General features: G+C 52.6%; 1 protein-coding gene across 1 annotated transcript in view; it reads left to right on the top strand.

Moving 5' to 3' along the window:
• Nucleotides 1-12,505, top strand: part of RASSF5 (Ras association domain family member 5) — a 64,313-nt gene that overhangs the window by 18,830 nt on the left and 32,978 nt on the right. The window contains exon 2 of the mRNA XM_021686568.2: nt 4,785-4,906. Within this exon, the coding sequence (XP_021542243.1) occupies nt 4,785-4,906 (122 nt within the window). The remainder of the gene's footprint in view (nt 1-4,784; nt 4,907-12,505) is intronic.

Genomic DNA, 12,505 nt, shown 5'->3' with positions numbered 1-12,505 from the left:
GATGCCTGGGGACCTTTGGCATCAGGACTCAGTGGAGGTCTGGAGGAAGGTCAGAGGGCCCGGACAGGATATGCACAGATAGGCTTCTGGAATGAGGATGCCTGATGCTGTGGCCGCTGGTGAGACCCACCTTGGGTTTTGGCCAGTTGATAAGAATAGTTAGTATAGATTGAACTCTTTATATGCTAAGTATCTCATTCCGTTCTCATGGCAGCCCTGCGAGGCAGATACCTCTTTCACCTCCACTTCACAGAGAGGAAACTGAGGCACAGGGGACACTAGCCTGGAATCAGATCGGCACTCACACTCTGGCCTCTCCACTTTGGCAAAAGGCAGAGCACCCCTCCTTACTCTGGTCACTTATCCAGTTCATACCAAACCCCTTCTGAATGTTTAGTAGTGTCTGGTCCTCTCAAACACTGAGGAGGGCCCAGCGCAAGGCTGGAGACTTGGGGGGCAGTGTCGCTGAGGGTCCATTAACCCGTGGGCCCTTTGCAAGAGGGCCTGAGGTCTGAGCGGAAATCTTGGGGTGACACGGAGAGGGGCGCTCCTGGCCAGGCCAACAGACAGGCGTGAGGCTGCAGGGTGATGGGGGGGGTGGGGCTGCAGGTGCGGGAGCAGGCCTGTGGCCAGGGCAGACGGGGGCAGTGGTATTGGAGGGATCTGGGCCGTCTCGGAGCGGCCACAGCTGGTCCAGCCCAGAGGCTTGTGTGGCGAGATTCCCAGTGCAAGAATGGGGGTCCCTTGAAATGTCCTGAGAAGGGATCCCTGATACTGAGGACTGTCCCCACTGACTTGCTCTGGAGGACCAGGACAACGCTGACTTCTGCTTTTTATGGTAACTTATGTTAACACTGCATTTTCCAGTGCCCTTTTGTTTTTGTTTTGCTTTTGTTTGTACTGTCTCAGAACAAAATTATTTTAAAACTAAGAGCCACTTGTGTGTTGCTTTGAAATGACTAGCTGGAGGCAGGTTGGTGAGACTGCAGATCACCCACCAGGAGCTGAGTGGGGTGAGGCGTCTGCCTGGCGGGGCAGGGCTGGGGCTGGGAGTGGAACGCTGACCGAGGGCTCCCTCTGCAGTGCTCTGCTTCAAGAACCCCACTGAATCCTCATGGTAGCCCTGTGAGCTGGCTCGTTCCCCTTTTAGAGTTGAGGAGATTAACGCTCAGGGTCTTGCATGCAACTCTGGGCTGAAAGGGCCTGACGTGTCCGTATCAGACTCACAGCCTTCCAAACCCAAATAAATCTCTGTTTTAAGCTATTAGTTCATGGTACGTTGTTACAACAACTGGGAAACTAATGCAGTCTGGGTGCTGAGGGTGGGCCCTAGCAGCCCTCCATCCTGGCGCAGGGGTCGCTCCTTGGAGAAGGACCCCTCTTACGGTTTGTCCCCATCATTTCTCCTTACGGTTGGCTTCTCTGTTTCCATAGGCCCCTCTTCCAGGACCTGGAGGCACATTTATTTTCCCCAGAGCATCCCCTGGGAAGGGGGCCAGGGGTTAGAGCTGCAAGGGAAGGGTGGAAACTGGAAAGGATAACGATTCTATTTTATAGATGACAACACTAAGGTCAAGAAATGCCAGTTCTCCCTAAGATACTCCGATTAGAACCTAGGAATGTTGTTCCCTGGTCTTTGCTGCCTCTGGTTGGGGAGATCCTCATCCTATCTATGTTGTGGTGTCAGAGCTCCCTGCCCCCTCTTGGCCCCTGCGATGTGGGAATATGAGTCGCCTGGAATCTGGTCCATTCTTCAAGCTCCCCAGAGCCTCCCTCACCAAGAAAACTTCCCTGACTGCTGTGGCTGGCAGGGATCTCTGTCCCCTGAACAGGCAGGCTTCCTGGACCTGTTGGGCAGTGAGGCCCTGCTCTGCGCTGTCTTACTCGTTAGTTATCTTTTCACGCGTGTGTCCTGTCTGCCCAGGTAGCCTGACTTTCGCCAGAGGTCCTGTCTCATTCCTCCTCACCCTCAGGCGTGGGGAGGTCTGTGCGCGAGACATTGGAGTTGTTGCCAAAGATGGTGGTGCTGGCTCTTCAGGGAAGGCTGAGCCATTCCCGGGGGCCTATGTGGTCCTGTGCCACCCAGGGGCCCTCTCCCTTTCTGTGTCCAGATTGAGCACTAGCTGAAGGCTGCGGAGGACAACGGCTTGGCAGCACCTCAAGATGAACTGTCTTGAGGGAAAGATGGCCTGTGGGGGTTACCCACCAGGTCCCAGGGGAATGCCACCCTGCCTTTGGAATCTCCTGGAACTCTCCACAGGAGCACATCAGGCCTGCAGGCTACTGGCTGGGGCTGGTGGGGCTTGCTTCTGTGTTTGGAGAAGGGCATGGGGGCTCTGACTTCATCTCTGCTGGCTGAAAAGCCCTGGGCCTAGCATTTCCAGGGGCCTGGAAGTATCAAGATGTGTTCCAGTGGTTTTGCTACAGTCTGTGATTACACAGTCTGGTGGAACAAAGTCATTGGCGCTCAAATGTGCTTTTTATAAAATCCCCAAATACTCTTCCTGGAGTCTTCTGTTCCCTAGCTCTGTCCAGCTTAGCGTTGGGACTGAAACAAACAAACAAACAAAAAAACAACTTTCTGAGGTTTTGGTGCTGTTTTCAGGGGGCGTGTGTGTGTTTGTGTGTGTCAGAGAGAGCAGAGAGAGGGAGAGACAGACAGACAGAACATGAGAGAACTGGATGCACAGAGGGACATACAGAGCCTGGGTCAGCGGTACCAGGAGTTCAAAGAAGAGACTGGAAGACCTCCTCCTATCTCGAGATGCTGTCCCGTTTGTGAGTTGGCAGTAGCTCTTGCTTGCTGTAGTTTGGAGAGCTTCCAGTCCTTCCTTCTCTTCCTTGTTTCCCCTTCTCGGCATCCCTGGGGCATTGTTCGTCGCTCAGCACGCTGCCAATGCCATACAGGTGCGGCCCCGGAGCGGAGGCCCGAACAGTGCTCCCCGTGCGGCCTCTGGCCTCGGGACTGCCTTATCAAAGGCCCGGCATTTCTGGGCACTGCGAGCAAGGGACGCTTGGCCTGCGTATCCCCCTGTGCCGTTCACCCCACTCGGTGTGAAGCTGTCCTTGTGCAGGGCAGAGAGCTCCTACTGGGGGCTGGGGGCAGAAATGCATGTGGGCACTTGGGGGCATGGGGTGCCTACCTCAGACAGTGGCTTCGCCAGTCCGTCCCCAGGTGAGGGGAAGGCTTCTATGGTAGCCTGACTCCTACACAAGGGTGGGGTCTGAAGGAGGAGACGATGGTGGCCTTCGGGCAGGAGGCCGGTAAGCCGGAGAACTTCTAAATGCCATCCTAGAAGGGTGGCCGAGGGCTTCAGACCATTGAGTCAGATGGTTGTGGGGTTCTGGAATCTCTGTTTGTCCCCGCATTTGTGAGGGTGCTCCCCTGCAGACATTCGTGGCAAAACCTGTGTGAGGAATGTGGCCCAGGTGCTCACCTCTGGGGGTGCAAAGGAAGAGGGCAGCTGGGGAGAGTGGAGGTCTCCCTCCAAAACTCCCCCAGAAGAGTGGGAGAAGAGGAGACCCACCGCTGGCCCAAGATGGAGTGTGCTACAGCAGCTTTCAAAAGAAGAGTCCAAACGGGCTCGGTTTTTGGAGCTCATTACAAGGAAGAAAAGGGGTGTCAGGAGCCTGAGCTCTTATCAGCCAAAAGCAGTCCCCAGGTTATCCAAACAAGTGTGGGCTGTCGTGTCCCTGGCCACAAACCCTGCCCACAGCAGCCCATCCCCACGCACCTGGCTGCACAGTCCGGAAGCCAGTCCTCTCGAGACACTCCGCACCCTGCCCGGTGGGTCTTCTGCCTCCAGGACAGGTGACCCCAGCTGGCCCAGCAGCTCTCTGTGGGGACCCTACCTCAAACCGGAACAAACCCGAGCATTTCGCCTGCTCAAGGACTTGCACGGATTTCTTTTGCTGCCAACCTTCGCTTCACCCCCATCCTCCACAGCACACTCTTCTCTTGCCTGGCTGAGCTTCGCTGCGTCTTGTCCAAGAGGCCCTGCCACTGAGCTGTGTGTCATTGGGCAACCTCACTTACCCCTCTGAGCCCCGGTCTCCCCACCTCCAGAGTAGTTCCCGAGGCTCTTTTCAACCCTGGCGATTAAGTCCTGCCTCCATGGAAATGAACATTGTCTATAAAACGTATGCTTTCCCCTGGGGCACCTGATGTGGGATGTTGTCTAGAGGCCCTTTCAGCTGGCTTAGAGAAGCCACCTCCACATTTCTAGCTGGGGGAGGGTCAGAGACAGGAAACAGCCCTTCCGGTGGATGATAATGCCTCTGTCCCTGGAGGCACTTTTAATTTGTTAAGACCTGTTCTCCCCTGGAACCAGAAAGTTCCTCGTGCACCAGGCAGGGAAGCTATTACCTGTATTTTACAGGTTGGCAGAATGAGGCCCAGAAAAGTGAAGTCTTTCTCTAGGGATCCGTGACCCCTGGTGATTAATGTAAATTAATAGAAAGAGCACCAGCCTGAAGTCAGATGATCTGACCTTGAGAAAGTCCCTAAGGTCCCTAGACCCCAATTTCCTGTCTGTGAAGTGGCAATAAGAATGATTACAAGGTCACACAAAATAATGGAGGTGAAAACAGTTTGCCAATGTGTAAACACGTGTTGCTAGCTCTCACCATCCCTGGTGGCACTGAGCTGTTCTCCCACCCTCCACTTCTCTCCTGCACGTTCTTCCTTCCTGGAGCTAAACACAGTCTCCTGGGGTATTTCTCTGGCTGGAAGTGGACAGGATCCTACCTGACTCCTAACCCCCACGGTGGTTCTTTCCCTCCAGACTGTAAATTCACCTGCCACCCGGAGTGCCGTCACCTGATCCAGCTGGACTGCAGTCGACAGGAAGGCTCATCCCAGCACAGGCCCTCTCCAGAAAGCACCCTCACTCCCATCTTCAGCCAGGTAGGCAGCAGAGCTCAAGGACCAGGCTGGGAACGGCTTCTGCTGGTATCCTAGCCTCCACTTTCTTTGCTCGGGAGCTCTGGTCAGCAGGAGGAGGTATGAATATTCCACGCATGCTGGATGCTGGGGTCCCCTTCTGGCCAGACACACCTCTTTTCAAGGGAACGGGAAAATGGAACTGGAACAGTGACCCAGAGAAGTGTGTAGATATTCAGAAGTCCTCATTAGGTCTCACCAAACACAGGGCCTGCTTTGGCCTAGGGTTCCAAGCCAGAGGTGTGGGTATAGGTGAGGGCAGGAAGGAGAGAAGGCTCCCAAAGGTCCTTGGAAGCCTCATAGCCCTGGGGCAGTGGGGATGTTAGGGCTGAGGCTCCTCAAGCATATCATCCCAACTGCCAATCAGGCAGCCAAACAAGATTCAGCTTCAGAAAGACCAGGCAGATATTCTTTCCCTGTGATAAAGAACCAGAGAATTGATGCCCAAAGCAGCTTTGGTTCTGGGTTTTGCCAAGGCACTTGAACCAGGATGTGTCCAAACTTTGAGGTCGAGGATTTGGAATGGAGACAGGAGAACATTTTCTGATTCTTGCATTGAACAAGCATTTACTGAGTATCCCCTGGGTGCCGAGCACTGGGGAGAGTGGGGATCATAAATGATACATCACCGTTCTTATCCACAGAGAGCTTATATCCTGGCGGGGTGGGGGGGGAAGGGGGTGGGCAGAATACAACCAAATAGTATATACCGTGATGCATGTTGCAATAAAAGTATGAATCAAGTGTTTTGAGTACAGGAGGCAATTGGTTCTGTTGGGAGAAATCAGGGAAGACTTCCCAGAGGAGGTGACATTTGATCTGATCCTTAATGTATGCGTCCACGGTTGCTGGTCAAGGAAGTAAGGAGGGTCCCCAGATATCATTCATTTATTCATTTAGCAAATACGTTTTGAAGGTTGACCATGTGCCAGGACCAGGGATGCCAAGGACTTCGTGATGAAGGGAACAGACATGGCCCCTGGCCTCCCTGTGCTTGCAGCAGAGTAGGAGAATGAGACTTTTAAACAAATAAGCCTCATATTTATGAGGAAAAAGCTCAGGGTGCTCAGGGTGCTGTGAGAGACAATCTAGGTGCTGAATGACTGGTTATTTTCTAAAGAGAATACCAGTGGCCCTGGGAAATCCCAAGCCGGCCCCAATGCCCACGACTAGCCGTCCACAGTAGTCACCAGATTTGCCTATGGGTGTTAACAGCCTTCTTGCGATTCCCCTCACCCCTTTTTCTCCCACTAGGAAAGCATTGCTAGAAAGCAAATATCATGTATGGTTTTATAAGAATGAGATTGAATCGATCCTAAGATGTATATTTAAAAAATTCTGTGCATCTTCCACATACTTTGGAATAGTAACTGTTTATAGCGTAGGCTGAATGTAAGCAGGCCTCTTGGGAGGGCCTTGCCCCACGAGGGGTGAGGAGGAAAGGGAGACAAATCTGACCTCCCAAACCCTAGTGGATGATGCAGAATTTCGCTGAAGGTTTGCCTTATAAGACGGAGGTCACAGAGCACACCGTACAGCAACATTTCCTAAAACGTCGGCTTCTGGAGACATTTTTCGTAGTCACAACTGGGGTGATGCTACTGCCATTTGGTGGGGGGAGCCAGGGCTGCTGCTGAACGCTCTCCATGACACAGGACAGGCCCCCACAACAAAGAATGACCTGGCCCAAAACGTCAACAGTGCGGAGGTTGAGAAATCCTGCCCTGGAGCAGGTTAGCGGGGCGGGTGTGGTGAGCAGAAGGCCCCAGGGCAGGCCCTGGAGTTTGCTCTATACCTCCTCTCCCGCTCAGGATGTCAACAGCAAACAGGGGCTTCCAAGTCTGAGTACTTGGAAGTAGAGTGGCCCCTTTTCCTCTGTTGGGAAGAGGACTCAACCTCAGAACCCTCTGGCAAGCTGAATCAAGGCTGTGTCCAGAGTAGACCCACCACTGAACTATAGAAAGAGCCATACAGAACCACATGGAAGGATCCAAGAGTCCTACGTGGGTGCCGAACGGCCCCCAGCTGCGAATGGCCCGGAGTGGGGTTCGCTCCCTGCCAGCTGGGTCAGGCTGTTATGTTTGCCTTGGACAGGCCTGACTGCATGCTTCAGCACAGCTAGGGCAGGACCTAGCCTTCTATCAATAAAACCTGGGCCCTGCTCCAGGCTCACTCCCCTTTTCTAAAAAGCTTGTTTGTGCTGATTTCCGCCTTGACTTAATTTTCAGTTAAATACCAGGATGGAGCTTTCTTTCACCTTGACACGGTCACCCGGGCTGAGCTAGCTTCATGAGCCAGTGCCATCTTCCTGGGGGGATTTGCTGTGACCCCGTCTGAGCTCAGCTAGTTTGGGGGGCATAAGGCTGCTGGGCGGTCTCAGCTTGGTGTCCTTTCTCCTCTTGACTCTTTTAGGAAAAGAAAAATCACTGATTTTCCTCCAACCAGAGGAGACCACTGTTCGTTAACATTTTCATATTTTCCTCCTGTACATCCATACATTTTTCAAAACATGGTTGAGATCACCCCGTCGATAAGTTTTTGGCCTCCACCTTTGAAAAGGAGTAATCCCAGGTTCTGGCTGTCTTCTCTCTGCCAAGCTGGAGGGAGGCACGGAGGGAGGGAGAGGGGGCAGAGATGCACTCAGAGCCCCCATGCGCAAACTCACAAGGCCGTGTGGGAGACACCCACAGAGAAACTGAGGAAGGGCAGCTGCCTGTGCTTTCTCCAGCACAGAACTGGTGCTTTTAGAGTCTCTCCTTGGAGATCTCTAAGGTCTGTGACATGTGACTTTTTCCTTAGGCACCTCGCAAAACTCCTTCACATGCACCCCAGATCCCTTCTTCATGTGAAGCCTGATTCCTAGAGAACATCGTTGGCATTGGCCGAACACCACGATAAATGGCCAGCACAGCTGTAGTTCCTTTATGGGACACTTACATCCCAAAGACCTTACACTTCAGGTGGTCTTAAAGTTGCTCCTCTGGTGGAAAAAAAACGAAGCAAAACAAAACAAAAACCCTCAGGGACTCCCCAGTGCCCTCATAATGGCCAGCGAGTTTGCCAGTTTGGTCTACGCCTTTCATTGCCTTTGGGGAAGCCGCCCCCGGAGTGGAAGGTCTTGGCCCCAACTGTTGATTCTCACAACCCACGGCAGCCCAGGGGTTCCTGGCAGCTCTGCCTTCTGTCTCGGTACATCGGATGTGCAGAGGACGAGCAAAATCGTAAGCACTCTTCCTTCCACTCAAAGCACTTACAGCCCGGGGTTAAGTCGGCTGGTGTCTGTCTGGCGAAGGTTCCTTCCCCCTTCCCCCTGCCCCCTTTCCCCTTCGCCCTGCCCCCTTTCCCCTTCGCCCTGCCCCCTCAGGAGCGGGGCACCTGGAAGCCAGCCTCCCTGATCCTGGCTGCTTCTGGCCGCACAGCCCGGCCCCTCCCTCAGCAGTTCCCAAACCTCACTCAGGTACTTTCCACACCTGGGAGCCTGGCCATACCCATGTTCCACCTGCGCTACTATTTACCTAACATTTCTCTTTAAATAGATTCATTTTATTAAACTTAAACGTGTGTTAAAGGAAATTTTGAAAACCCTCGAATCACTGGTTTGATGTACGGAGGATTTTTTTATTCCGTTAATACTTAATCTTTTTTTTTTTTTTAAGATTTTATTTATTCATTTGAGACACAGAGATAGAGAGCATGAGCAGGGGAAGCGGCAGAGGCAGAGGGAGAAGCAGGCTCCCCGCTGAGCCAGGAGCCCGATTCGGGGCTCGATCCCAGGATCCTGGGATCATAACCCTAGCCGAAGGCAGACACCCGACCATCTGAGCCACCCAGGCGCCCCAATACTTAATCTTTAAAATGAAAAGAACAGTGTGTTTCTAAGGATTGCCTCAGATTCCTTCCACATATATCTATTGAGCCAGGCACGGCTCTAAAATTGTTTCAGATGCCGTCAGCGGGAAATGCTGCGAACAGAGGCTAGTGTCTTAGGTCATTGGTGCTTCGATGACCAGGGCCCTGGGTCCAGCCGCTGCCTAAGGCTTGCTATGAGCAGTGGAGAGAGCCCAGGTAGCTGGGAAGAAAATTCCAGCTGTCCAAGCCAATGCTAAGGCACTCATCCAAAGGAGAGCTGGATCCGTATGTATGATAGGGAATAGTGCGAAGTGAGAACAAGACCCCCACGGTACTTACAGGACAAGCCTATCTGTATTTTGCGCATGTACGTACGTGCGTGTGTGTGTGTGCGTGTGTGTTAGTGCAGAGCGAGGGCTTGGACGCCACCCGGCAAGCTATGAAGAGATTTCACCTTGGGGATGGGTAGGAGTCCAAAGGGGTAGAGTTAGACAAGTTTCAGCTTTTGCTGTTTGCATCAGTGCTGTTTGAATAACTGATGCTCTCATATGTTTCCAGGGTAGAATTTTTTTTTTAAAGCAATAAATATTTTCTTAAAGAAAGCAAAGAGCTTCTCAGTGGTAGAAGAGCTAGGTTCTGATCCAGACTGTGTAGACAACGTACTGGTTATGTGACCCAGGGCAAGCCTCCTGGTTCTCTGGGCCTTGGGTTTCTCCTCTGAGAAGTGGGTGGTGTGCTGGGTGGTCGCGAGGCTCCACAGGGAAGATGTGTGTGAGAGCGCGTGCAGACCAAGTCCTGCGTATCACCAGGTAGCAGGCCAGGGCTGTCTCTGCCGCCTCCAACGGCCTACTGGAGTGTTTATCCTGTCCTCCTGGGATGAAAACCCGCAGCGGCTTCCCAAGGCCCCCGAGATCAATCCAAATCTGGACTAGCACAGAAATCCTTCATGATCTGGCTCTGCCACCTCTCCGAAATACTAGAAAGATGGGCTACGTCCTGGACATAAGACCAGGACACTTTGACTTTGTGGTCGGCAGGCCCTTTTTGCTCCAAGACTTACAGTTATGGATTGCTCCCCACTATAGAGAGAAAGACCAAGACCCTGTCCCCACGCACCAAAGGGACAGACAGGCGGCTTCCCAAGCTCCAGGGTGGGTCAGCCGCCCAGGGTGCTGACTACTACGTCTCTGACACCACCCCCCACACCCCCCACCCTCTGCTGTCACTCCGTAGCAGGGCCCCGGCTGGAATCACCTCCGTCAGCCCCTGCAGCTGCTGCGTGGTGGTGACTCAGCTGGCGTGGAGAGCCGAGTTTCCTGGCTCCTGGCCCCATGCTCCCTCCCGCAGGCGCGCCACCGACTCTCTATACCCAGGTCTCTGCCTTTCCAGAACCCTGGCCACTCCTGCCCCAACCCTCGGCCCAAAGGCCCCGTGCTGAACCCAGAACTTCCACACGGGGGAGCCAGAAGCAAGCCGGGAGAGCCTGGGGGTCGGGGTCTGTCCCTGCGCCGCCCCCTAACACACCCTATTGACGGACACCTGCAGCCTTCTCCGCGGATTCGGGGTCCGAGGTCTCTCAGAAATGCTCGACAAGGGTGTATCACATTGGATTGTGACTGATAACAACAGTAGTTCACATCTGTTAAGGCACACCGTGTGGTCTACTTCTTTTATCAGTTACTGAAGGACAGGTATTGAAATGTCCAACAATAATTGTGAATTAGCCCATTTCTCCTTACTGTTCTATCTTGCTGAATTTTGAAGCTCCATTATTCAGTACATAAACATTTAGGATTATTATGTTCTCTTGATTAATTGACCTCTTATCATGATGAAATAACCTTCTTTATCCCTGGTAATATTCTTGGCTCTGAAATCTACTTTGTCTGATATTAATATAAGCCACTCCAGCTTTCTTTTGATTACTCCGAGCATGATATTTATTAATCTATCCTTTTACTTTTATGCTATTTGTGTCTTTATATTTAAAACTCATTTCCTGTAGACAGCAAATAGTTGGATCTTGTTTATTTTAAAATCCAATTGGATAATCTCTGCCCTTTAATTGGGTTATTTAGATCATTTGCATTTCATGTGATTATTGGTATAATTAGATTTGAAGTCTATCATCTTTCTCTTTTTTTCTGTCTGTCCTTTCTGTTCTTTGTTCCTTCCTCCCCTCCCCCATCTTATTTTGGATTAATTGAATGTATTTTATGATTCCATTTTATCTCATTTGTTGCCAGCCCACCCACATGTGCCAAAGGCAGGAGCCAGTCCCCAGCTGTCCTGCTCCATCCCGGCTGCATTTGAGACAGCCGCTCCACCTTCCACAGACTTCCTTCCACGCTCTAGAAGCCAGAAGTGCTGGCCAAGGCTGTCAGTGATGCATCTCCACTAGACAGCCACCTCTCACAGGAGCTGCCCCAAGGCGTCTCTGACCAGCTCAGGCCAACCCACGGAGCTTGTTTCCGATTGGGCAGAGCCGAAAGGCTTTCCAATGAGGAGGCACCTGAGAACCTGGATCTGAGGAGGGACAGAGCTCTAGAGCTTATTTCTTTCGTAATCCTTAAGTACCCGAGACCTTTCCCGGTGTTCCTCACAACCCCACCCCCTACTGCTACCCGCGAAACAGTGGCTGCCTGACAAGTCCTCTGGATGGGCCAGGTCAGTCCTGAGTCTCTCTGAGGAAGAAGCGAGGTCTCTTCTATGTGTCATAGCGGGTGAGTTGATCGTGTCTCATGCCGGTGACCACACTGACCTGGCTAACGGGTCTTGCCTGGAGAGGGGCAGATGAGGGATGGGGACTGTTGGTCAGAAACATCTTTTGCGATTCTCTAGTCTGACGAGAGGAGGCCAGTTAGAAGGTAGTCTCCCTGTGCCTGAGTCAGAGCTGGCAGGAGCTCTTCAGGACCCGTGCCTCTTGGTCTGGGCTAATTTCACTGCATTCAGGGTTTTTAAGTGGAAGGGTCCTATCAAAGCTGTTAGCCTAGCAGCCAAGCAACAGAAGTGCTGGGTGGGCTAGAAGCCGCGAGAAAGTGAATCTCCTGCGAGTCTAACCTAAGTGTTGTGTAGCCACTCACCTTTTATGACAGGAAGTCGTCTGGGGAGAAATTGAGCTCTGGGCTCCGCGCAGCTGGTATAATGCTGTCAAAGGATGCTCTCGGGATGGAGAGTGGAATTCTTAAGATTCAACCCCCTCCCCCCCCCCCCCAGGGCATCTGGGAAAGGTTGCCTCTGGAAAGCATGGGGAAGGTGGGGGCGATCCGGTCGTGATTGGTGAATATGTGTCAGGAAGAGAGGAGGAGGACTTGGGGGATTCTGACAGGCAGAGAAAACAGCAAGACAAACCACAAGAGGGCAGGGCAGCTGCCGGGAACGTGAAACAAATTCCGTGCAGCTGAAGGAGGGAGGCTGTCTTGTGGCCGGAGGTGGGTATGAATGAACTGCTGGCTGGGCACGGGTTGGGAAGGGCCTTAAAGGGCCTTGAGGACCCGCTCTGGAGTTTGAAACATCACTGCAGGCACTGGGGAGTTGTTGGAGGAAGGACAACAATCGTCATGGAAAGCTGTCAGACACAGGGGTCTGGGTTTGAGATCAGATCCTACCGTTTACTTGCTCTGTGTCCTTGGGTAAATGAACCACTCTGAGCCTCAGTTTACTCATCTGCAAAATACCTCCTTGCACGGTTGTGCCGATCCAGTGAGATCGGGA

The sequence above is a fragment of the Neomonachus schauinslandi genome, chromosome 6, assembly GCF_002201575.2.
Source record: "Neomonachus schauinslandi chromosome 6, ASM220157v2, whole genome shotgun sequence".
Classification (NCBI taxonomy): Eukaryota; Metazoa; Chordata; class Mammalia; order Carnivora; family Phocidae; genus Neomonachus; species Neomonachus schauinslandi.
The sequence above is the reverse complement of the archived record's forward strand: the minus strand, read 5'-3'. Positions and strand labels throughout refer to the sequence as shown.